We start from the raw sequence: 25298 nt of genomic DNA, 5'->3' as shown, positions 1-25298 counted from the left end.
TGGTGGGTTGTAAGGTGAATGAAGAGAGAATTATTATTATTATTATTATTATTTTGGAACCTATTCTACTGGATCTGGAATTCTGGATTATGAAGGAGACACATATATAAGATAATATTCTTTCAATAAATAATACAAGAAGAGAGAGAAATAAAATATGATTTTAGAATGCATAGAGGAAATTTTGAGTTAATCTGGTGGTTTTGCAATTAGCATCACTAACCAAAGGAAAGAGTTCGTATGATTACTATTTTGCCCGTCGACATTGGACGTCCAGGATTGACCTCTCATCATCATACATCAAGAGTACACAAATCGACTAGTTTTGCCCTTTTGAAGTTCCCGACTGACGAGAGTTCCCGGCCGGAGCCCCCCCCGGTCGTCTTAGTCTCTGCTCCACCCCCATCACCGACTCTTTCCCACCTAATTGATGCCTTCGAGCAACCTCGAAGACAAATTAGAAGAGAAATCCAGAGAATATCATCGATGACAATGGCCCGTTTTCTTCTGTTTCGCAAGTCCCCTTCCTCCTCTTTAATCCGTCCTCTTACTCATGGTTCGTGTACTAATCCCCTTTCCGTCCGTTACTGTTGCCAAAAAGTAGCGTTTTTTGGATGATTAGTTCTTGATTTTGGTTTGTGCCCAATAAATGTTTGATTCTTTGCCCAAGCGGTATTGCGAAATGAACGATGCAATCTTGGCATGAGATAATGCTACATTAGACGATCTTGTTCGTGGATTTGGTTTTAACTGGTTGTTCGATGTAATGACGAACAGGACTGAATTTATTCTTCTCAATTATCTACGCACCTCTGAAGAGATACAAAAGTTTTTGTAGATACTAGGGTGGATTTGGTTGAAAATGTTGTCTAACATGGTATGTATTATTTGCAGATTTCATTTTTTGCTCGGTGGTGTTGGCTATTGACCGTAACTCCTGGATACACGCGCAATGCAATTTAGGGTCTTTGCGTGCCTACCACGACTCGGGGAAGTTTGACTTGACCGATTTAACGTAAGAATGCATTTCCTGCACTACTAGAATGATAAGGTATATAACCAAATTATTTGCGGATGGACCGAATATGGATATACAAACCTTTGCCTGGCGATTATTCCTATTGAGGATAACGTTTGCTGCAACATTTGAAATCTTTTGCCTTTTCTTTTCTGATGTTACTCCTGTCCCCGTATCTGGACATGCTCCCAAGCATCTCCTTGTCAAGAACCCACCCCTTAGTACATGTACTTCATGTTTTTTTAAACTCCCTCATATTAATTTCATATGTATGCTTCTCTAGTTACACCTTGCCCTTACAATTCTTAGTTTTACCAAAAAATATTCCTAGACATATTTCTGCTACTCATATCCTCAGTGCCCATCTTGCCTTCACGGTTCTTTCGTTTAAGTCAATTTAGTCGGGTCATCCAAATATACATGACAGATGAGGATAAAATAATAATTACTGCTACAAAATTTGTTAGCCCTTTTGCTGATTGATTTTAAGATTAACACACTTTAGAAAATTAGAGAATGAATCCAGTCTCAATATGCTCCTCAGGATGTCACTCTTTGCAATTACGAAATTTCTTTAAAATGTTAGGCTGAGGTGAAATATAGCAAATGAAATCCCATCGCTGTCACTCCTCTGCATTTGTGTGTATATTTGTGCGGGAAGGGTGGACTTCGGTGTTTCTGCATGTGTGAGTTCTTTCCTACATTCACTTTATTTGTTGTACCGGATAATCATGATTTACCTTTCTCTATCATTTTAGTGGTGAAAGGATAGAATTACTTCAAGAATTTTGCTCAGGAAACCATTCCTTTGTGCTTAGTTTCTAGGCAAAAATTTTCCTGCTCTCCGTCATCAATTTCAACTCATGAGCTGACAGTTAGTATGTTCCGTGAGATAAGAGTATAATGATTTTGTAAAGTGGCCTTTTGACTTTGTCAAATGGGGCTTAATGTTCGATAACATCTAGCATGTACTACATATCACAGCTTTGACTATTAGCTTTGCTTGCTTTATGTATTGGTTATGAAAACATTGTGATGAAATTTCCATTGCCAACTTTGGTGTAGTCATCCTCATACATGGTATCCAAACGCACGGAGAAAGAAGCGCAATGTATTTTTACACGTGGGTCCTACAAACAGTGGCAAGACATATAATGCTCTAAAGCGATTAGAATCTAGCTCTTCAGGTAATATAATTTTATTTTAATACTAAATCGCATGTTTATTCGCACATTAGAAATTTAGAAGTAGTATACTATTGTTTGTTGAAGGATTGTACTGTGGACCTTTAAGGCTACTAGCATGGGAGGTGGCACAAAGATTAAACAGAGCAAATGTTCCATGTAACTTGATTACTGGACAAGAACGAGAGGAAATTGATGGTGCAAAGCATAGTTCTATAACAGTTGAAATGGCTGATGTGACAAGTGATTACCAATGTGTTGTTATTGATGAAATTCAGGTATGTAAATTTTTTCTGCAATGCTTGCATCAAATATCGGTGGACTGTATTAAAGCTACATCACATCTTCATAGTGGATAGCTATCTCAATGTCTTTTGGCACATTGTTATTTTGTAGTTTCTTATCTTCCCTTGTTATTTTGCTTTTAATAGATGGTCGGTTGTAGAACGAGGGGGTTTTCATTCACACGTGCGCTGCTAGGGATTTCTTCAGATGAACTTCATGTTTGTGGTGATCCAGCTGCTGTTCCTCTTATTCAGAGAATACTTGAAGTCACTGGAGATGTGGTTAAGGTTGTTTATCTTTAGAGTCTGTAGATAGTAATTGCTCACCTGTTATCATAATTCTCTTGTGTATCATATAATAAGTTTGATTAGACGTTACTATGCTAAAGATTGTTTAGTACAAAATTCTAATAGCATGCTTTGGTGTTTGATAGTATCAGAATTCAGAATAATGTAATAATTGTTAATATGTTCAACTTGAATATTGAAATAAGGATATCCATAATCAACATAACCCGTGATGTGCCATTAGTTAAATATCACCAAAGTGTAATTCTTTTGTGGTTAAAGTTATTGAGCTAATATAACAGTTTTGTAAATATAAAACTTCAGTTTGCATATCCATCTTTAGTCAACGTCATCACTCTACCGAATAACCAAACTTTACTCCAGTAGTTGTATTTGACTTCTATGCTGGATATCAATTGCAACTTATAATCTCTATATGACTTATTGCTGCTCAGTAGAGTATTTCATTTTTCTGTGCATTTTTCAGTTGTTGATATCTCAGTGGATTATATACGTAGGAATATTTGGGATACTTTCAGGTATCTGTAGTCTCTGTTTAACATTCTAACTTAGATAACTATATTATGCTATTTCTCAGGTTCAATATTATGAAAGACTCTCCCCATTGATCCCTTTAAAATTTCCACTTGGTTCTTTCTCGAATGTTAAGACTGGTGATTGCATCGTCACATTTTCAAGACGTGAGTTATATAAGTTAAAGGTTAGTACTAAGTTTATGAATGCTGCTTGAGTATGTTCTTATCGTAGTAATTAAATCGAGTAATGGATGTAGCTATTTATGTAAACAAACTTGATAGAGTGAGGGATCCCATGCTGCATGTGATAGATCTGTCTATAGTATCTCATATTCTTTTTATCTGCTATACAGAAAAGAATTGAAAATGGGGGAAAGCATCTCTGTTCTGTAGTCTATGGCTCATTGCCACCAGAAACTCGAACAAAGCAGGTACAGTCTAACAAGACCAAATGAGTGATTACTGGGTAGTATGTTTCTGTTGTGACACAATAAGTTTTTCTCACTATTTAAATTGTTTAGGAATCAGGGCCACTAAACTGCTAAGTTTATTCTGCATATTTTCAGATATCATTTCTTCTGTTATTCTTTCTTATGATTACCTGATTCTCTTAGGGATTTCTTGTCAAGCTAGCTATATCTATATATTTTTCATCTTTTTTCAGATGTCTTACATATAGTTGTAATGCTCATAATTAATTGCTCCATTGTGCTACTTCTTACAATTGGCAAAGAAAGTTTTAGTAGTCTGTCTCTACTCAATCTGTGCTGATTGCAACAAGAACTCCTGCTAGTGAGCCCAATTATGTTGAGTGCAACTTTGTAGTTATACAGAAAAAGAAGCTTATGCCAAATTGCCAACTAGTTGGGCCATCAAATTCAATCACGAATTGCAAATTTTAGTTTTAGCCAATAGGTGCAATTAGTATGATTCAAAATTCATGGCAATCCCTGATAAACTGGTCTTAAAGTAGTCTCATTCTGCTGCTGAATGCTGTCATCCAATGGGTTATCTGATTGAGTTTGCTATTTAAGCTTCCAGGCAACTATGTTCAATGACGAAAGCAGTGAATTCGATGTTCTAGTAGCCAGTGATGCTATTGGGATGGGTCTTAATCTGAACATTTCTAGAATCATTTTTTCAACTCTAAAGAAGTTTGATGGTGTGTATACTCGAGAACTCACCGTACCCGAAATCAAACAGATTGCAGGTATCATAGTTACTCCTAAATCTTCATTATTATCATTTTTTACTCATCTTCAGAGTTATTTTAGTTTGAAATAGTAGTCTTTCTTATGATCTACCTGTCAGAAGAATTAAGAATATAAGAAACAGTCTGCCTAATTCTTCTTGTTGACACTTAGCAACTGCTACCATACACATGAAACAGCTATGCAAGAACTGCTCTTCTGCTCTACTTGTGTTTGATGATCACGCTCCTTCAAATAATTTCTTGTTTGTATCATTATACTTTTGAGTCAAGACTAGGGAGTTAAGTTTAGATGAAAATTTAGATGTTTGTTGCAGAAAGCTTACTAGCTCTTTGGTAGGAAAATGACGAGACAGTATCCTCTTTTTTCTTTTCTCTATTCTCTATTTTAATCAACAAAAACTGGAGGCTAAAGGTCTACTTTCCAGAGGGGAAAGCTCTCACCATGTGCTATGTAAAATCATGTGATTGGGCCTTTTCTTATTTTTCTTTCTACCTTCTTCCATGTTAGTTTTGGTCGTCCCCTTCGCCTAAAGGTGCCTTCTACTTGAATGAACAGGGAGGGCTGGGAGATATGGATCTAAATTTCCTGTTGGTGAAGTGACTTGTATAGGTGCCGAAGATCTACCTTTGCTGCACTCTTCTCTTAAATCTTCTTCTCCTGTTTTGGAGGTGAATTCTTGGTCCTTGCTGATTAAATAGAATTTGTAGGTGGGTGAGCATACTCGCTAAATTGAAGTTATACTTATTTTGTGCTTTGACTTTATGAACTTGTGCATGTGCAGAATTAGTTCTTGATATTAAGTAGAACATTTTACATTGGTATATACTAAAAACTGTTAAAGTACAGATGCAGAAAGCACTATGCTGGATCTCCCTCTCAAGTTGAAATGTTTATGCAAAATATTATATGGGGAACTGAGACAGGAATCTCATGATTTTAGTATTATATTACTCATAACTAGATGATAGCTATAACATATTCACCATAATTGGCTTTTAATCAGTTGAAGAGGATGCACAAGGGATTGTACATGAGTAATCAGTTTGTCATGGATATAGAAGACATACATGATAGATACATTTCTCTTGAACTTTGCCTGCAAGGTTTTGCTTAGGAATAATTAATCAGAAGAAAATTAAAGCTTGCTTTGGGTGCTCTTTACACCGTGCCACAACAAATGAGAACAATTTTAGACAACTTCTGCCAAGTAGATGAGCTTGATCATGATTTATCTATTGTGTTACTTATAAGAATATTTTGTTACTACTTTGATATTGCAAAACAATGTGAAATGGTCCTATTGATATTGTTCTTAATAGTTTTGACATTTTTCTGTTTGTTATGCAGCGTGCTGGACTTCTTCCCACCTTTGATCTTTTGTCCCTCTATGCACGATTGCACCCAACAAAGAAATTCCACCCTTTACTGGTATGTAGAAGTATATGATCTGGCAGTCAATTTACACTCCGATAGCATATCTTCTTGTTGTCAATAATGAATTATCTGAGAACTATTACATAGGCAAATCTTGTGTGGCATGAAATGTTGGTGCAGTAATACTAGCTGGTTTTACTTGATTGCTACATTTTTTTTTGCCAATGACAAACTTGTTACTGTAGCAGTTGTCATTATGCTTGCCATTCAATCCAGATCAGCTCTGTAATTCCGTACTCGCCAACAATTCCTATCAATGAAATCTAAGATCTACCTTAGAGCATTTCCAATCGAAAAGAATTTTATCAAATAATTTGAACCCAAGATTTTCTTCTAATTATTCACAGAGCTTCTATTGCTGTGGTCCCTAATACCTTTACTAGAGCCCAGCGAACCCTCAACTGATCAATTTATGTTTACTTCTTCACTTCACCTGTGAACGATGTATTTATTCTGATCTACCAACATGGTTGCTGTACATACTCATTCTAATTTTGGAGCAATGGTTAGGCATCCAGTGATATAAATTTCATTCTAAAGCTACCTGGTTCTACTGCAGGAGGAATTCTTGGAGAAGGCTAAATTATCTCCTGATTATTTCATTTCTGACTGTGAAGAAATATTGGTAGACATCCTTCCTCGGCGCTTGACAATATGTTTTGTATTAGTGCAAGTTTCATCTATGTTATTTTGATGTCAGAACTCCTCTTCAAGTCATAACTAGGAAAATATTGAGCATTAGCAAATCATATCCACCACATTGGTGGAATGCTTAACTGGAATATCTGTTGTCCTTTATAGACAGTCGTACACAATAGCATTTATAACCAAACTGACAAAGAAAGTCCCTGTTTAATTCATTGAAGTCACTCATTCTATATCAATTAAATTATCTTGCAGCTCTTGGAATAAATATTTGTTTACTCATTGTTTGACAACAGAAAGTTGCTGCAGTTGTTGACGAGTTACCCCTTGGATTGTATGATAAGTACCTTTTCTGTATCAGGTAAGTCAATACTTTTGGAACACCATAATAATAATTTTCTGGGTGTGACATCTGATTTCAAATGCTAGGACTTAGTGTTCATTGTTTTGTTTTGCAGTCCAGTAGACATGAATGATGATGTTGCAGCTCAAGGTCTGATCCAGGCGAGTAGGTTTCTTTCTACATCAGGATATCTGTTTTAAATGGAATTGAAATTAACTTTCATTGCCAAAATTCAGTTTGCAGAAAATTATGCAAAGAAAGGCATTGTTCGACTTAAAGAAATATTTACACCTGGTACGCTTCAAGTGCCAAGATCACAGACTGCACTCAAGGAACTTGAATCGATTCACAAGGTAAGGATCCTTTTCTTTTGCTAGCAACTACAAACATATTCCATTCTCGAGAAAACCTAAACGTGTGTGTTGATTACTTCGGAATCTTCAAGGAACTTACAGAAAATAGTTAATACATTGAGAAACATTTACATAACACAGAGAAATTTTTACATTGAGAATGAAAGCGTTATTTTATCCTAGTCACCTGGGTTCTATTTAGACTAAGGCAGGACCGATTACAGCTACAAAACCCACGTTGGATATAAGGATCAATCTACCTTTAGAAACAGGACTTGGTTTATTAAGCACAATGCATTTTAAAATTGGATTTAAATGTGCCCAACTATAAAGAACAGGATTTGGCTAGTAAGCACAATGTTAAAGGGTACAACAGCATGGTTTCGACATTGGAGAAGATTTGACCACTTTGCTTCTATGGATAAGAAAGTTCAAGACATTCTACTGTTTATATCCAAAAGAAATAATTTAGTCCGACTGAAAGATGCCCAAATTTATAAGAAAGTTTTGAAATAATATGGTATGCTCTTAAGAATATACAGGAGTATCAAACACTATTATACTGATATCTGTAAATTAGATTGATTGGCTATCTCTTATGTCATAAATGAAGGTCTTAGATCTATATGTCTGGTTGAGCTTCCGGATGGAAGATTCATTTCCAGACCGTGAGCTGGCTTCTTCCCAAAAGTCAATCTGCAGCTTGTGAGTGTTAACCAAGCCTTTGAATTTTCTGCCATGCTATAGTATGCACTTCAAATTGCAATTAGTCTTATTTGATGGGTTCTCTCAGATTGATTGAAGAATTTTTGGAGAGGTTGGGATGGTGGAAACAAGGAAAAAGCCACCAGCATAATTCACGGCATTTACAACATAGCTATCACAGAAAAGAACTGTAAGATCTTTGCTTTAGATATACCATTGTTTGTATTTTTCTTACTTGGAAGGATTCATTGTTTCTGTTGTTTCATTTATTAAGTCTCTTGTCAGATTTTAGCAACTGCATTCTCTTCTTTCTTTTTTTTCCAGTAAATTTTAAAGCTACTTATATTCTGATATGGTCCTGCTAATGGAAAGTCCAGCTGTCTAAGTACTTAATTCTTTTGTTTCTTTAGTTTGGCTCTAGAAACTACCACCACCACAGTTGTTTTATTGAGCTCTTAGGGTTGATCTTGCTTTTCGAAAAATGTGTCGCATTAAGACGATGTTAGGATTGAATTGCTGGATAACATTGATGTTGTTTACCCCTCTTGATTCAGCCTAGCTTTATTGGCTTGAAATGCTACTAACTAGAAGTAATGTACTTAGGCTGTTTGATGAGGCGCCTGCTTTCGTTCTCTATTCATATGATCTTTCATGCGGTTCAACATTGGTTAACACCTTTCTGTGTCAAATTTCCTTGATGGGTCTATAGATCATTACGCTAATCAGAACTAAAACATTTTGGTATATTTTCATTAGAATTCGAAATCCAATTGTACTGTATTACGAATCTGTCAGATCAGATTTTTTTTTGGGTCTTATGCTTTCATCTATTAAATGTTAATATAATCTAACCATTTTGATGGTGCAACGGAAAGTTCTTCCTTGCTTATTGATAATCCTGCACAGGTGCTTCCCAGAAACTAGTGTGGACTCAGAGTAAGATGCATCCAAACAACGCCACGTTCTCACTGGATATCTGTAACAGAAATAGCTACAGCATGTTTATCTGATGCAACATTGGTAATCATCCGAAATAAAGATGGTATAGCTTCTCCTGTGGTCTGTGAAGGTGCTAGCAGCATTGTAATCTGAAGCGCATCAAGTTCAGATATCTTCTGTATAACTACTTATCAGTGATCATACAATGACAGATTAACCTACAAAGTAGAAGTTGTACATGTGATTACTTGTACAATTATCTTTAGTGAAATCATTCATCTTCTAGATTTTCTTTATATTACTCGTTAACATTTTTGTAGATTGGTACACTTACCTCTGAAATCAAAGATACATATAAATTGTTAATTCTTATGTTATCCTATGACTCCATTCTGATAGCACAACCAAATCAGCCAGTGGTCGCTTCTCGTGGAGAATGTTCATCATACCATAACCATGGTCAGTTTCCAGCTGCGTTGTCTTACTGTGAAATGAACAAAATGGAAGAAGAAATGTATCACCCAAAAAAATAAAAAAACTTCCAGACATTACAAGTTAAATCATAGTTGTCTTGAAGTTAGAATAATGTATCAATACGATATTAATACTAAATTAATAGAATTAGATTATCAAAAGCTCCAGTCATCTCAAAATTTGGGGCTGTGTTTACTGCCAACAGCAGTTGCTGGATGGAGATTATATGGTTTTGAGTCATTCGTTCGGTTGAGATGCCAAGGTTTTTCGCTCTTGATGTTGCCGTCAGTGGATTGGGGATGTGTCACCGATGGCACAGGAGATAGCCAGCAACAATTAATCCTTACAAGAGGCAGATACTTTGAGATGGCAGATACTTTCGGTAATCTATTTCTCTTAATTCAAATGCAATTAGCTATCAAAATTTATTTGACATGTCAGATTAGATCGATCTAATAGAATTCCACATATTACCCGACCAGAAGCAAAATCTTGTCCAGCTGCCCATGACTCCATTACCTTCTCCAGCTTTAAACTCTCGTGGCAATGCTGGTATAGTTCCCTGTACCTCTCACATGCTAAGCTAAGAGGGCATTCTACCATCAACAATTTCATAGTAATTCCAGCAATTTGCTGTGCAGAACCAACCACATAGCTTTAGGGTGATGTACTAGAGTGTATCAATCCCCTTTTCTACAGGGAGACACCAGCACTCCATTTCATTCTGAGAGCTACCACTACCAAATCAGCCAGTCGTCACTTCTCATGGAGAATGCTCATCATACAACGGTCAGTTCCAGTTATTTTCAGCTACATTATCTTACTGTGAAATGGAGAAAATGGAAGAAGCAATGTATCACAAAAAGTGCATGCAAAGATATGTGGTCTAACGTAGGTCAGCTATAAGCCTATAATACACATACCTTGAACTAGCTGGTTAGGCGTTGATGACCATTGCTTCGATGCTGTTCTATATGAGGTAAGAGACGTAGAACCTTATCCATACCATACCATATGATTAGGAAATTGCTAAGACAGGTATAATGACATTCAAAACCCACCAATTGCTAGAGATTTTCTAATGGCAATTGTAAGTCTGAGTTTGTCAGTTCAAACAGAAACTTTTAAGAAGAGAAATTTTTGGCTTGAATCCGATGAAAATGCTTCTTTACATGGCATAAAAGAAACGAAAGAGGTTACTTAAAATGTCCCAACTGAGGGATGTGAATCTCCTACGAAAAGGTAGAGATTTAACTATGACTAGATAACTATCTTGATACAATTAGAAGTTTGTACACATACTTAACAAGAACATGTGTTGATACTGTATCTTACTGGCACTAGCCTTGCATATTATGTGTCTGCTGTTAACACAGAGGTCCTTGTATCCCATCCCACGAACGTTGATTCAAACATCTTCTGCAAAAAGTTTAATTAAAATAAAGACGATAAAACATGCCAAAAAGAAGGTTGAATGAACTATGTGAACATACATCTTCTGCTCCCTCGTTCAAGAGTACACCAAATCCCTCCTTACGCTGTTGATCAACATCCATGCTTACTGATATGTACTTAAACTGAAAAAAACCAGGCAAGGGTTAAAAAAAAAAAAGAAAGATAATCTTAGGATCATAACTAAGTTCGCTGCATTGACAATCCGATTTTAATATTCAATAGGAGAAACTACTGAAAAAGAAGAAAAGAACTGCTCCCTTGATGACTTCAATAGAAAGAAGCAGAAACAACTCTGACACAGGAATATGGCTGATTTCTGTTAAGTGCCCAGAGTAAAAGCCACATGTCCTTTTTCTTATCTTTAACTATACATGTTCAATATAGTGATCCAGAAGCTTATATTGCTTGTATGAAGATACTGTCCATACACAATACATCTCCATCATATATGTTAACAATGAACATTTTAGCGGCTAGCAACTTTCAAAAGCCTCCTACATCTACCTGGAAATGTGTAACTGTTGGTTCAGATGGTAGGTTTTTTGTACTTTGGATATCCTTATGATAGCATAACAAGAATGAAATAATAATAAGCAGAATTAAGGGTCAATTTGAGACCCAAAAGGCATATTTACAGTAGGCATAAGCTCATTTCTTTTTCGAACGATATATCGAGTGTTATGGTGTCTAAAAATGTATTCCTTTCATTCTTAGCAAAGGCAGTTAGGAAGTAACGAAGTACGAACAATAGAAGAAAGTATAGAGAAAGGATTCATTTAACAAAGCAACAATGAGGCATGACTTGACCAAAAATAGTGAAACTTACTCTTGCAATTGAGTGATATCAACATGACAATCCATTAGGTTGTCATCCATTCTGAATCTGATCAACCATCACCCTCTGAGGACTCCGACCAGATGGTTTCACATTTTTAGTCTGTATCATCAACTTCTGAACCTTTGTCTTTGGTCCATACATGTGCATCCTTTCAAGTGTTTCTACTAGATTATTGTATGTATCTTGTTTAGGAACCAAGCCCTTTAAGACCATCTCCTCAAAAAACAAGCATGACTGTATTAATTTTCCATTTCTGCAAAGCCCATTTACTAATAGAGTATATGTGCTGAAATCAGGGCTAATGTCCTTTCTAAACATATGAGCTAATAAGAAATAAAGTATCTTCATCCAGTGTCTCTTATAGCACAGTTTCAGTAAGGGGGTATAAGTCTTTATGTCAGGCTTGCATGAGCTTTCCTCCATTTTAACAAGTAGCTTTAATGCATCCTCCTCCTGAGAGTGATCACAGGCAGCTGAAATCAAGGTATTGTATGTTGTCACATCTGGAGAAATTCTATTTTTACACATCTCCTCAAATATATTATTGGCATCACAAAGTCGTCCAGCCCTACCAAGTATATAAATTAAAGAATTGTAGAATGATGTGTCTGGAACACAACCATCCTTCTTCATCTTATCAAAAACTTCAAAAGCTTCTTGGTTTTCGTTTGCTTTCCCCAACGCATGCATGACAATAGTATAAGTGACAACATTGGGAGGACAACCTTGTGAGCGCATCTCACTAAGAACAGCATCAACCATTCTGAAATTTCGCTCCAAGCAATATGCTTCGATCAGACTAGTGTACGCTATTACACAGGGCTTAAAACCAAATTCTTGCATTTCAGTCATAGTCTGGCGAGCCTCATCTAGCTTTTGTGCCTTGCACCAACCATGAACTAAACAATTAAAACTACTAGCATCAGGTGGTATCTCACTCTTAAGCTTCAAAAAAGCATCTCTTGCTCGCATTACACTCCTCTCTTTACACAAGGTATCCAAGAGCACATTCATGGCAACTGTATCTTTCTTAACTCCAAAATGCTCAATGTCATTTAGTGCATTTATTGCATCATTCCATCTTCCAGCACCGGCAAGCCTTCTCATGACCTTTGTCATAGTTGCTAAGGAAACTAAACCACCAAGCTGAACCATCTCGTCAATTAATCCCCACATTACATCAAATTGTTTAAATTTACCTAAAATGTCAACCATCATATCATAAGAATCAGGAGGATGCTTATAACCTATCTGAGTACCAGCCCACATGAAGAAACCAAAGGCAGGAATCCAGTCATTGCTAAACCTGTGCAATATCTTATCGACCAAATGTTTTGAGATCTTCACAGAGCAACCATCAAGAGATATGAAGATTGTCTCAGGAGATGTGGACTTAGACCTCAGGATGCTACAGATTTCATCAACATCAGCATCGACGATATCATGTGAGATAACTCTAACATCAGCCCTACTACCACGGGCCTTGAGATTACTACCTCTATCTTCCAAAACCTCCAATTTGGTTGGGAGGACAAATTCATCATCTGAACCCACATCGGACGGATTATCCTGCGGGTTCTTGAACCAATCGGGTAGTTCGGGTGATTCAACCAAGTTACAGAAACCACACGAAAAGCTGCAAAGCACCCGTCTTTTTTGACTTCTAAACGCAAATAGCAGCGGCACCATAAGAGCTCGGTTATATACACCCATCGTTTAAATCCCAGATAGAAGTTCCAGGAAATAGCATAAATAGACAACCAAATCAAGGAAAAACACAGAGGGAATTTGATCGAACAGTTGAACTGCACCCCGAAAAGAGCCCAACACGCAAAAGCATGATTGCCGTAGATCCCCCCAGGGTTAAAGATTGCAACTTTTGGTTACAATCATGGGAAAGAAAATACATAGGCTTCTTCATAAGCATTGCAAGACGAAGAACGGACAAAAAGAGATGGCCAATTAGAAACGGGAAAGTATCAGGAAAAGATAGGAATATGAAGAAAATAGTGCAGATTTCGAGCAAAGGTGGCGCCTTTCTTTAGGCTTTCCTTTGAACTGCGAAAAAGATCAAAGCCAAAAACGCAATATATAACGAGGTGGGAAAGAAACCCTAAAACGTCGAACTCCAGTAGATGCACGCATCTCGAGGCGTTTCCGTATCAAGATATCTAGTGGAAATTTTACTAATTAAAGTTATATGATTTTGTAGATTCAAAGCCCCCTCATTCAATTATTTCTATATTTTTTTTTCTAACAAGCAATATCTGTTTTGATTACTATCGGCAGTAAGCACCACCTAATTGGTGTAAAAGAAATGATAGCTGTAGACGCAGTTACTTCCAAATACTTACATGAAGACAAACAAACAGCTCGGCTCCTACGTCGTTTTCTCATGAGAAGTTAACAATGGACTTGAAATCAATCAAAATAACAAAGAATTGTACACAGTTGCACATAAACTGGAACTTATTCCTGGGCACATGGTACCAGCATGAAGATTTGAAAAAGAAAAAAGAAAAAAAAAGGATAATGTAACTAGTGTGCAGTTCAAAGATGATTACACGAAATAAATATCATTGGCATTTCAATAAATCCTAGAGAGAGACGACAAAGATGGAGGCAAGGAACCATTGCCACTTCCCGAACATTGATTTCTTCAAGACAAAAATATGTATATTTGGATTGTAACATCTGCAGTAGAGGATAAAAAATGTTCGACAAATCCTAGTGAAACTGGAGAATCAGCATGGCTAGGAATTAAGAGCTAATGCTTGCTTTAAGAGAACACTCGATCTGGATCATCTGATTTAAGAACATCAGACGCCTTGCAGAGCCCTTGATATTGCTCTTATAGTGTTTGGAGTTGTCCTGCAGCAACCTCCAATAAGGGATGCTCCAGCTTCATACCAATTACTAACATATGAAACAAAATCTTCATCAGAAACACCTGTAGATGCCTGCAACAAGGATATGGGTGTATTAGGGGCTGTTATATGTATTTTCAACATGAAATCAAGATAGGAAAAGATTGATTCAAATATAAGTTTCATTTTTATGATCATAGAAAAGGAGTTATTATGCTGAATAATTTCTATATGAGAACTTGATATTTATTATTTAAAGAGGATGCTATAGTACAAAAGAGGATATTAAAATAATGGGGAACATAGGAAATAACCCTATAACACCAAGATTTGGTACAGTATAACAACTATAAATTACTTTAACATCAATTACGTGTTTGAATTTGGAGAAGCATACTGCAGTAAGTGCATAATCAGGAGGGTCAAACCCAGCAAATTCTCAGAGTATGTTCCAATGTTCGATAAGCAATATAGGGCACTTGCTGTAAATAGCAATCTCAACTTACAGAGAAATAGCTTAAAGTCATGAACGACATGTCAGATCCAAATCAACCAAAAAATTCTTTTTCTGCCAACTTTTATGGTTTTCTTATTCTAATAAAAAGCAACAGTCCAAAGTGAGACCATCATTTTGATCAGTCAAAACTCAAAAGAGAAGCTCAAGCTGTTTGGCACTCTAATAAAAATTCAGGATGGCATACTCACCACCCATTCCTTTTTCTCAGCATCATAACACTCTCCGCTGTTTGGATAGATCAGTATTGGTTTATCTGTCACCTGAGCAAAGAAATGCATCAGAGATCAAGTATATAATTACCTGGACAATTGGGCCACAAAATAACAGACTGTGAAGCAAACTGTTTATAGAACCATTTCAGAACAAGATAATAGAGGGTACTAAGAGAAACACCGTGATATCCATCAGAAGAGCATCAATTCTTTAAAAAGGAAATAATAAGTGCATTGATTGTAGTAATTTTATCACGAGCTAATAAAATAACAACTAAAAATACCGTGGCAACATCTAGCAAAGATTTTAGTGCAAGTACAAAAACTAATAGAGGAGGAAAAATTAAACCTTTACCAAAAACGTGTTGCACTTAGCTAAATTTTTAAGTTGCAAAATAGATATCATACACTCTAGTTGTTGGATTAGATGTCCACCAATGGGTTAATCAAGTCTTGCCAGCATAACTTAAATTTATAGGCGTAGCATTTGCAAGAAAAGTACTAAATGGCAGCTCTCACTAGACCATTTTAAATATCGTTGTATTGCAATTTACTTTCTGCATTTCTACAAAGGTTTACTGTGTTTTGGAATTCCAGCTCAATTTATTGACTATCGCAAGCAATCTAAGGCAAATGTGCAACAGTAGAAAGGGCAACAATTTAAATATCAGCACATCAGAAGCAGCTTAATCTGTTATTATAGTAATTGCCTGGGAAAAGATACTTTATTTCTGGTTTAAAGTTTAAATAGGCAAATTAGACAGTTAGAATATGGCATAATGGTACTACCGATAAGGGTATGCTTATTGTTGAACAGAATAATTGATAGCAGACAAAATATCAGGTTAAAGAGAATACCTTTCGGATAGATAGAATTAATGCATGGATAAATCTTGGAGGAGTACAGTTGATTCCAACTGCAGCAACATTCTTACATGATATAGCAATGGAAACACACTCAGCCAGAGAATCTCCACTAACTACATTAACTCCATCCTTTGAGCTAAAAGCAAACCATGCTGGAGTTTGTATATTACATTCCTCTAGCAGCTCAACATATGCCTGCAAAAGGACAATCATAAATATGGAAATTCAAATGAGGGTGTAATAAGAATAATTGACAATGATTGTAATTTCTGAGCTAGTAGGTGGGAGGCTGGATGGATAATTGAGACCTTATCACATGTTTCCCCAACAAACAAAACTTCTTTTTGTTTGAAATTAGTTTAAGTTTTCTCTCAGGCCTACCATTAGAATCCTAACTTTCAGAAAAAATAATACTAGATGCCCAAGCCTCCAATTTTATCATGGCTGTGTTACTGCAGATGCAACGCAAATTGTATCTGAAAGATTTTGAGCATTCTAAAAGCTACTGTAGCAAGTCCAATGGAGAATGTACGAAAAGATCCACAACCACAGCCATAACTTAATTAATGAAGCCATACTAATCGCTATAGGCAAACCATCTAGTACCTGTGTCTCTAGTTTGTTAGGAATTGTTTCAAAAGCAATCAAATCAGGGCCTGCTTCTGAAATAACCTGAAGCCTTCTCCTATGAAAATCTTTAAGAAACTCCAGTGTACCTTCCTTGCCATAGTCACCACTGCAAAATAGTAATAGATCAGAGAAACAGAGGCAACAACCTTCAAATAGATGGACATGCATTCACGAACATAAACAAGAAAATAAATGTGAACCTGCTAATGCTATGCAAAACTCACCTATATTCAGAGCCATCTGCTAAATATGCTCCATAGCTCCCTATGGATGCAGCAACCAATATAGAATGCTTTTTGGAATTAATTTCATCTTTGGATACATCGCAAGGAGCTGCTGGATATTTCTCTAGAAATGTATCCCGTGCATCAAGTGCAATTTCCACACTTCCTCGCAACAATGATTCACTTTCCTCCCGCGAAAATCCCTTAGATTCAAATCCCTGAATTGTAGCCTGCTTAATGCAGGATGATAACAGTTATACATTTCTTTGAGATGCTTTTGACATTAAGGATGCAAAATGAAGAATAATTACCTGATAGGATGCTGTTATCAGAATATCTGAACCTGCTTCGAGGTAATCCAAGTGAACCTGTTCCAGTAACAGTTGGAGGCTATCAGGTGCAAAGAGATGAACGAGAAAAATATTTAGAGAAGTGAGTAATTGTTACAACCATAATAATGAAAAAGAGGATCGGAGAAAAATGAATCATGAAAACAATTAAAAATTAGGTAACCCAAAATAAGGTGGGCCAGAAGTGTACAATTTCCCTCTTGATGGGTGATTCCTGACCTAATTATATAGCAAACCATAAGATAAACAGGGTTTTCATTTGCTTTCATGCAAGCATAGAATATTTTGCTTATGGATATGAGAACTTTTTTGGGGCATAATAAATTCCAAAAAGAACAACGACTTCATACTAACAAATAGATAAGAAGAATGTAAAAGTAGATACAAAAATTTAGTGACAATTACGATAAATGACAAATATTAATGTTATAACAACATCCATGACTACGAGAACAATCACCACCTTTATTAATAAATACTGCAGGAGAAAACATCGACCTATTCTTATACTACAACAAATTTACTGAAAAGGGCCGTTTACTCTATTCCTAAAGCACAACAAATTACAATAAGTCCATAAGCAGAATTATCCACTTCATGAATTAGTTTCTTCAAGCACTAAAACATGCAGAAATCAATATCAGACATAACCGTACATTATTTTCCATTTCCTATCATGAAAAGGGTAAACTTATGTTCTTGAATTCAATTTTTGAAAACATAAATGTTCACCCATTCAGGTAAAAGCGCAAAAACGTTCAAACTTTGCTAGCAGATGAGCAAGAAAGAGAGCAAAAATACCTTCTTGATGAGACCAGGGCAGGTGAATAGGCATTTCGAGCTCCAAAGCGCATCCTTTATGTCCGCGCCATTGGCTTCGAGCTCCGTCCCAAGCCCACCGTCGATCACGGCGCACCCCCCTCGCTTCCGGAGGAACTCCCGCATCCCAGCCGTCGGATCTGTGGTACCCAATGCCATCGAATCCCCAGAAGAGAAAGAGTTCTCAGCTCTCTGGGTTCTACAGGGACAAAGAGAGAAGAAGACCCAAATCACCAAATGCCGCCGCAACGCCTCTTCTCTTCTCTTCTCTTCTCTTCTCTCTCTGTCTCTCCTCTCTTCAATCTTATAGAGAGGAGCTAAAAAATAGTATTCCGGAAGTACCCCTGTGAGGTATTTTGGGAAGAATGAAAAGTTTCAAACTGTTGGAAAAGAGAAAACCATGGATAGGAAGCCAGTCCAAGACTGGGGACCAAACTTAGTTGGCAACCGTTTACTCATTAGAAAAGTATTCGCTCATTATTAACATATTTTATCTTCTTTTCATCATTAATTTTATTCTAATATCCGAAGGCAAGGCGTCAACGTTAGATTTCTGACCAGATGAAATAAAAATTTAAGGAAGTTAAATTATTATTATTATTATTATTATATTCCATAGCTTTCTTTTTTTTCCAAAAATAAAAAATCATATTAATTCAGTTTGAAAAAAAAAAGGAAGAATTTAATGGCAGGAGAATTCTATTTCCAAAAGAATCTTCATTGCAACAAATTCTTACCTTCTTGGGTGAGCATTGGATGAAGTGAGTTAATTTTCTTCCAAGGGAAAAACGTACGGTGGACGGGATTGAGACTAGATGCATTGTTCTTGTTCCCGAGCAGATGGGAGGGTCCAGATACAATGAATCTCACAGGCTAATTTTTGCAAATGTTCCACTCCCACTATGCTAATGCAGTGCACCCAGAAACTGGGAGTAAGAATTAGATTCGATTCGGTTCGATCCGATCAAATTGGATTGAGAGAAGCCAAGTTGAGGATATGGAACTATTCTCCCAACAAATCTTTTCTGTACGATTGGATTCCTCTGTGGTGGCGTCCATGCAACTTGGGTGTCAAAGTGGGCCACATAACCGAATCTATCCTTCGTTTGTTTCATATTCCAAGTCAAAATACAAGGAGAACTTTGTGGTTGTGACCAAGAACTGATCACAAACAGTGTTGTTTTTAGTCATGAACAATTGAACACTGTTCCTAGTGGAGCTGGACTAAAGCTTCTTTCCATGGGGGAAGACTTTTTAAACTATGATCATATTATCGATATCACCGAGAAACAGCTCAATTAGGTAAATGTTCAGTCTATTCGAATTCATAAACTATGGACTAACAATCACAGTTCCCAGTCAACCTACCAGAATTCAGATACTCACTCGGTTTGAACTTTAACAGCTTAGTAATCTTTTCTTCTTAACAAATAGAAGAAAGGAATGTTCGCAGTACCTTCCTTGAGTAAAAACCATGGGCAGAAATTGAGGATTTAATGAGCACACAGCTAACAAGAACCAGAGCATTGAAATTTTTAAGTACACTGATTCAAAGAAAGATGGTTTCATACTTTTAACTTTCATGTACTAAACCAAAGCATCAAAAAAAATGAAGCTCGCTAGCACTGACCTCAAATGCCAGTATTAGACAGATCACAATTAGCCCACCATTATATTGTAAAACAACGGAAAAAAAAAAACTTTGGTGAATCATCATGGACCACGGGTAGCATTAAAGCAGAAGCATCCACCAGCCTGATCGTCAGGTATCATACCCCCGCCTTTGCTGGTGTCGATTGCTTCCAAGAGCCTCACGACTTCGTGCATCTCTGGTCGTTTATCAGGGTTTGAGTCCCAGCATTTCTTCATAATATTTGCCAATGAATTAGGGCAGCAACGAGGAACATCAGGCCGCAAGTTCTGCCAAAAGGCCAGAGTATGTCAATGTATGGTTAACATCTTATCGAATGACTGGATTCTATCAATTCTCAAATCTCGAGTGAGGTATAGGTGTATAGCTAGGAGTTTTGGTTATGGTATGCACATACGATTAAATATTGATTTGGTTATCTACAGCAACTAGTAATTATTGAATCCCTCATGTGCTTTCACATGAAAACCCCATTTTCAATGAAATGCATGCACTTTGCTTCAATCCTTAAATCTTTTGCAAATATGGATCTACAAATGAGTGAACGACATCCAGATATATTGCTGTATGGTGCATCTAAGGAAAATCATACGTGCATGAGTACAATATGCTTTCGCCACTGCAGGTTTGATTATGGAAGTCTCAGATGTGGGTTTCTGGAAAGGCGAAGAGAAAAATATAGTTGACATAATTATTGTTATTAGTAATGAGAAAAACCTGTCGAACAACAGCAGAGGATATTTCAGCAAAGCTGAGATCAGGATATGGCATATCGCAGCAGTAGATCTCCCATAAGCATATGCCAAAGCTGTAAACATCACATCTTCTGTTGTATGGCTTGCCTTCAAGAACCTGCACATATAAGACAGAATTCCATCCAAATTAGACAACTAGAATATCATCATACAGACATTTCACTATTGCTCCATTTTTTGGTCAGAGCATTTTTCTTTCTACATTAGTTCATCACGACATGCAGATAGCGAAATATCAGAGATATAGACTCATCGGAGTTGTATGAACTCAAGAGACAATTTGTCCTGTCAACCTTCATCTATAAGGACTAGTTGACATGGAAAAAGGAAAGAGCACCTCTGGGGCCATATATCCGAGGGTGCCAGTTTCACCAGTCATGTCCTTGGGATTTTGTGCCTCAACACGAGCAACACCAAAATCGGCAATTTTAAGAGTGCGATTGGTATCCAATAGCATGTTCTCAGACTTGACATCACGATGTACTATCTTTTTCGAATGTAGATAGCTCAAGCTGCAAGATAACAGGATAATTACATCTTTTTTTTGCCACTTAAGTAAAGCAGCTGCAGAACATTGCTATTGGTATACTCACCCTCTGGCAAGATCTAGTGCTAGTTGAATCACAATCTTATAAGCAAGTTTCTTTCTCCGATTTTTTATTAAGTATTGCTTCAATGTTCCACCAGCAAGATACTCGACGACCACACAGCATGCTTTAGTTGTAAAGGAGCTATGGTCATTGCTTGTGGGACATTTCTGTGGAATCTTCAGGTCTGACGTGCCCATCGATGCCCCAACAAACTGAAATAGGTCAATCAACGAGTGAGTTCTAACAGATTTAATTGCAATGACAACATAGAAATATTCATATGCCTCTTCAAGATTGAGTTATAAGTGAAAAAAGGTGTATACTTTGAGACTATTTACCACTAAAATAAGTTCTTAGTTCTTACTCTAGTAACGTTCGCATGATCAAGCGTATGCCAAACAGCAACCTCTTGCTGAAAAGATGTTCGAAGAGCAGCAGATTCAGAATCCGAAACAAACCCATCTTGTCCCCAATCCAACAATTTCACTACAGCATAGGAAAGGGAAAACAATTACACAATGAAAAGTTGTTTAGGGACTTGCATATATAATCAATAGATACACTTGGAGGACTGTATGAAACCATTTTGCTGGATTGGTATAAGAAAGGAAATTTGTGCGGAACAAATGCCTCTCATTAGTGTTGGTTAACAAGAGATAGAGAATGGTAGTAGGACTATCACTACAAAATGCTTAACTGAGCATTTACTTGATGCTATGATAGCATGAAACAACCAACTCCAAGGACATGCATAAGAAGTATATTCTCTTTCTCACTCCTCATGAGAAACATGTTCTTTATATCATGCATCCTTGGCTATGACACCAAAGACTATTCATTTGACTCATCCTGAGCCTACTGAAAGTTGAATGAAACATTCATTTGCAAACAAAACTACAATCAAAGACCTAGTAATGGAAAATTGACGGGGCCATAGCTAAAAAGGGCTCTGAGGGAACTCAATTTATCATCTTTTTTGACATCAAGCATCAACAAGCTGGTATGCTCAAAATTCTTTTGACAGAGATCTCTTTCTTATCGGTATGTCTCTGAGGAACATTATATTTCTTCCACAGCAGCTTTCATCTGACTAAGAAACTTTTTTTTTAAAAAACAAAATCCTACACATGTATTTGCCTAGAATAAAATAACAAGGAAATCTGTATAAATCATGAAAGTAAACTAGCATCGACAGACCATCAATGTACTGTTCCTTCTTGATGCCAAAGCAAAGAATTTAGTACCTGCAACATCTTGCCCATCATAGGTACCTCGATAAACCGTACCGTACGTCCCTCGTGCCATGACGTACCTTATTTCCAGCTTAGATAGAACAATTTCCCATTCTTCCTTGGGCTTCTGTGAAGCACTATTGTCCTTTATCCAAATCTTAGAGAGTGTCTTCTCCAGTTGTATATCCAAGCTCTTGAGATCAATTTTATCAGCTCTCACGAACATATCTTTGCTGCTGAAGCTTCCCACACCATTCAGCTTTGAATTTACTCCCTCCTTCCTCGAATTCTCATTTTCTTCACCTTTATTCGAATCCATATTGCCAAATGAAGCAGTCCCAGACAAGACAAAGAAGAAACCCAGATGAAGGCCCTCTTTAATTTTCTACAGTCTAATACTACAAGATTGTTTCCATATCGATCCAGAGACCGGAGAAAGGCCTCTCCTTCACCACACCTGCATTTAGGAAGAGAGCTCACGACTTTCCTCGATTAATTCCTTGAAAGGGTAAAAACCTAAAGAAAAATAAAAGACCCAAGGCCCACGGATTAAAAGACTAAAACTTCACGTCAGAGAAGAAGAATCGCAACAGCAAGAGGTGAGAATAACAGAATTTAAACTGGAATAAGGATCGTGACACCAACTTCCCGAGACGAGAATATAATCCGATGCAGACGCGGTACGAATATCAATTCATGCCGGCAATAACTTTGGAGAACTTGGATCGAGAATACGCATCAGAATAGCGAAATCCAGAAACAGAGATAAATAAAGAAATCGGAAACGGAAGAAAACGAGAGACCCGAAAGAAAAGGCGGCTAATTTCATTGATTATTAGCAAAAAAACCCTAGAAACGATCTCATGCAGGAGGCAAAAGACGATCTGGGATTGGGGGAAACGGGGGGGGTGGAAATAAAAGTAAAAATATATGCGAAAAGGAGGAAAGGAGGCACCTTTGATAGCAAGCGAGCAACGGAAAGAGAGGATGGTGGAGAAGAAAATGGCGCGAGATTTCTGGCCTTAAAATAGTATTTCCAACAACGGCTTCCAAACAAACACCCGGAGGAGGACACCAACCAAATTAAGAAACACAACAACGACGAGAGAGAGAGAGAGAGAGAGAGAGAGAGAGAGAGAAAGAAAAATAATTATCTTTGCAAAATCACACTCTCTGACCTTCAAAATATTTGACGAATAACCAAATAAGTATAAATTTGTCAGACTCATCACAACAAAGCTCTATATCTGTTGACAGTAAACTTTTGGCAAGCTTTCAGCCATGGTAATTAGTAAAAACCAACAATCCTGCAAGTCCCAGCCTTAGTTTTTCCAATTAGTTTTTAAAGATTCTATTCCGTTGAAGCAAATCACTTTTATTAGCTAGATAGGAAGTGAATCCCTATCAACAGATATGGACAATTTGAATCTCATATTATGAATCGGATTTGTTGATCACTAGGAATAATTAAGAAGTCATCGTCAAGCATGACTACAAAGCACAACTAAGACACAAAGTTGGCAACCTGGAAATCAAATGGATTCAATATTCTCCTATGTTGGATTCCTTTCTTGTTCCTTGTTCGCATTGCTAATAACTCCAAACAAGTCAATTTGTTCCCTCTGAGCAAATGGGCAGATTAGCGATCTTAATTAATTTAATCATGAACGTGGAGCAAAAGTTAAAGACAACCTTACAAACTCTCTAATTAAGATATATGAACTTGTTATTTTACCAAGGCCAGAATTATCTCTTCTATTTTGGAACAATATAACCATTTTGGGATTTGGATCTTCCTAGGATTGCCTTAATATTACTTTTGTTTCGGCTTCATGCTAACATCACACCAAGGGATAAGATTAAGGGGTCCTTTTTACCATCGAAAACTTTTAAAATATCACAATTAATATCATAACTACGACTCTAATTTTCTAGCTAGCTCTCTCCGAATTATCCTTACAGTTAGTTTTAACGGAATACTCTATGAATATTGCAAACAAATACTTATTAAAGTTAATGAATATAAGCAAAACACTAAAATATCCTTTATTTCTTGAAGTTAGAGCATAAAATATTTACCACTTTAACTAACCTACTAATATTTTTGAAAGAATTTAATAATTTGATGGTAATTATAATATTTTAAAAATGTAATGACTCTTATGGTATTTTAGAAGTTTTAGCGAATACTAGTAGGATAAAATTGGCCCAATATATATCCTTTATGGGCTTATCAAGTAGCAAACTGGGCCTAATTTTAAATGGCATATGATTTGGGCTTGTAATGTGGGCTTATTATGGTTAATGAATAAGATCTTGACATTAAACAATATTTCCTCTATGTCTTACTTGCAATTCTTGCAGTTTGGACTTTGAAGGTTGATATAAAGATTTGTAGCTGCAAATGTTGATATATAGCTACAGGACAAGGAGCCGACAATAAAAGAAGTGTTGGCATCTTATAGTTCTATCACATAAATAATTCAGTCCCCTTGAATACCCAATAAAAATGTGATATTTCTTCCTTGTTGTTGTCAAAATGAGCTGTTCTTCTGTCTTCATTCTACCAGATGGAGCATAAAATTTGGTACGCATTGCTGTAAAGGACATCAACTTCTATACAAATGCATTAAATTTCAATTGCCAAGTTAGAGTAGACAACCTCAAATTTCCTAATCCCTGTGCCAATTACTTCCAAATTCCAACTGCTGCTGTTGCTTGCTATAATTCAAGGCCCCCGTCTGTTTCAAGTGACATAAAAGCTAACCTCGGTCGTCTTGATCACCTGGAGGAAAAGAAAAAAAAAAATTATCACCTGGTGATGAAAACTGATGGATTTGTTCTTTGTTAATCAGAGAACCTGTCACTCTTTTC

The 25298-nt window shown here is 36.7% G+C and overlaps 4 protein-coding genes across 7 annotated transcripts; 1 reads left to right on the top strand and 3 right to left on the bottom strand.

Moving 5' to 3' along the window:
• Window positions 1–257: 257 nt before the first annotated feature.
• On the top strand, window positions 258–9239 carry LOC140786198 (ATP-dependent RNA helicase SUV3, mitochondrial). Of its 2 annotated transcripts, none has more exons than XM_073134453.1 (17): window positions 258–556; window positions 895–1015; window positions 2084–2205; window positions 2290–2480; window positions 2634–2774; window positions 3373–3495; window positions 3664–3741; window positions 4352–4520; window positions 5080–5192; window positions 5872–5952; window positions 6518–6583; window positions 6900–6964; window positions 7062–7107; window positions 7183–7299; window positions 7913–8004; window positions 8093–8194; window positions 8911–9239. In XM_073134453.1, exons 1-17 carry the CDS (start codon window positions 487–489, stop codon window positions 8942–8944), a joined length of 1731 nt encoding a protein of 576 aa, XP_072990554.1. In that variant the 5' UTR covers window positions 258–486; the 3' UTR covers window positions 8945–9239. The 2 variants fall into 2 exon arrangements, with proteins under 2 accessions (XP_072990554.1, XP_072990555.1); XM_073134454.1 differs by having other exon boundaries at window positions 259–556; window positions 2312–2480; window positions 8880–9239.
• A 1279-nt stretch (window positions 9240–10518) lies between these two features.
• Window positions 10519–13772, bottom strand: LOC140786199 (uncharacterized). 2 transcript variants are annotated; one of them, XM_073134455.1, is made up of 3 exons: window positions 11699–13772; window positions 10911–10994; window positions 10519–10836 (listed from the first exon to the last, which is right to left on the bottom strand). In XM_073134455.1, exon 1 carries the CDS (start codon window positions 13421–13423, stop codon window positions 11741–11743), a length of 1683 nt encoding a protein of 560 aa, XP_072990556.1. In that variant the 5' UTR covers window positions 13424–13772; the 3' UTR covers window positions 10519–10836; window positions 10911–10994; window positions 11699–11740. The 2 variants fall into 2 exon arrangements, with proteins under 2 accessions (XP_072990556.1, XP_072990558.1); XM_073134457.1 differs by having other exon boundaries at window positions 10519–10833; window positions 11699–13569.
• Window positions 13773–14268: 496 nt separating this feature from the next.
• Window positions 14269–18491, bottom strand: LOC140786202 (homocysteine S-methyltransferase 2-like). The gene is made up of 7 exons (XM_073134460.1): window positions 18179–18491; window positions 17339–17395; window positions 17028–17257; window positions 16780–16909; window positions 16165–16368; window positions 15283–15354; window positions 14269–14670 (listed from the first exon to the last, which is right to left on the bottom strand). Exons 1-7 carry the CDS (start codon window positions 18353–18355, stop codon window positions 14530–14532), a joined length of 1011 nt encoding a protein of 336 aa, XP_072990561.1. The 5' UTR covers window positions 18356–18491; the 3' UTR covers window positions 14269–14529.
• A 1214-nt stretch (window positions 18492–19705) lies between these two features.
• Window positions 19706–23632, bottom strand: LOC140786201 (serine/threonine-protein kinase 54-like). Of its 2 annotated transcripts, none has more exons than XM_073134459.1 (7): window positions 23603–23632; window positions 22437–22881; window positions 21557–21678; window positions 21196–21404; window positions 20940–21114; window positions 20565–20699; window positions 19706–20116 (listed from the first exon to the last, which is right to left on the bottom strand). In XM_073134459.1, the coding sequence occupies exons 2-7, from the start codon at window positions 22741–22743 to the stop codon at window positions 19910–19912; spliced, it is 1155 nt and encodes a 384-aa protein (XP_072990560.1). In that variant the 5' UTR covers window positions 22744–22881; window positions 23603–23632; the 3' UTR covers window positions 19706–19909. The 2 variants fall into 2 exon arrangements, with proteins under 2 accessions (XP_072990560.1, XP_072990559.1); XM_073134458.1 differs by having other exon boundaries at window positions 23380–23606.
• Between the last annotated feature and the right edge of the window lie 1666 nt (window positions 23633–25298).

The sequence above is a fragment of the Typha latifolia genome, chromosome 4 (genome assembly GCF_019914945.1).
Source record: "Typha latifolia isolate L0001 chromosome 4, TyphaL0001v2, whole genome shotgun sequence".
Classification (NCBI taxonomy): Eukaryota; Viridiplantae; Streptophyta; class Magnoliopsida; order Poales; family Typhaceae; genus Typha; species Typha latifolia.
The sequence above is the reverse complement of the archived record's forward strand: the minus strand, read 5'-3'. Positions and strand labels throughout refer to the sequence as shown.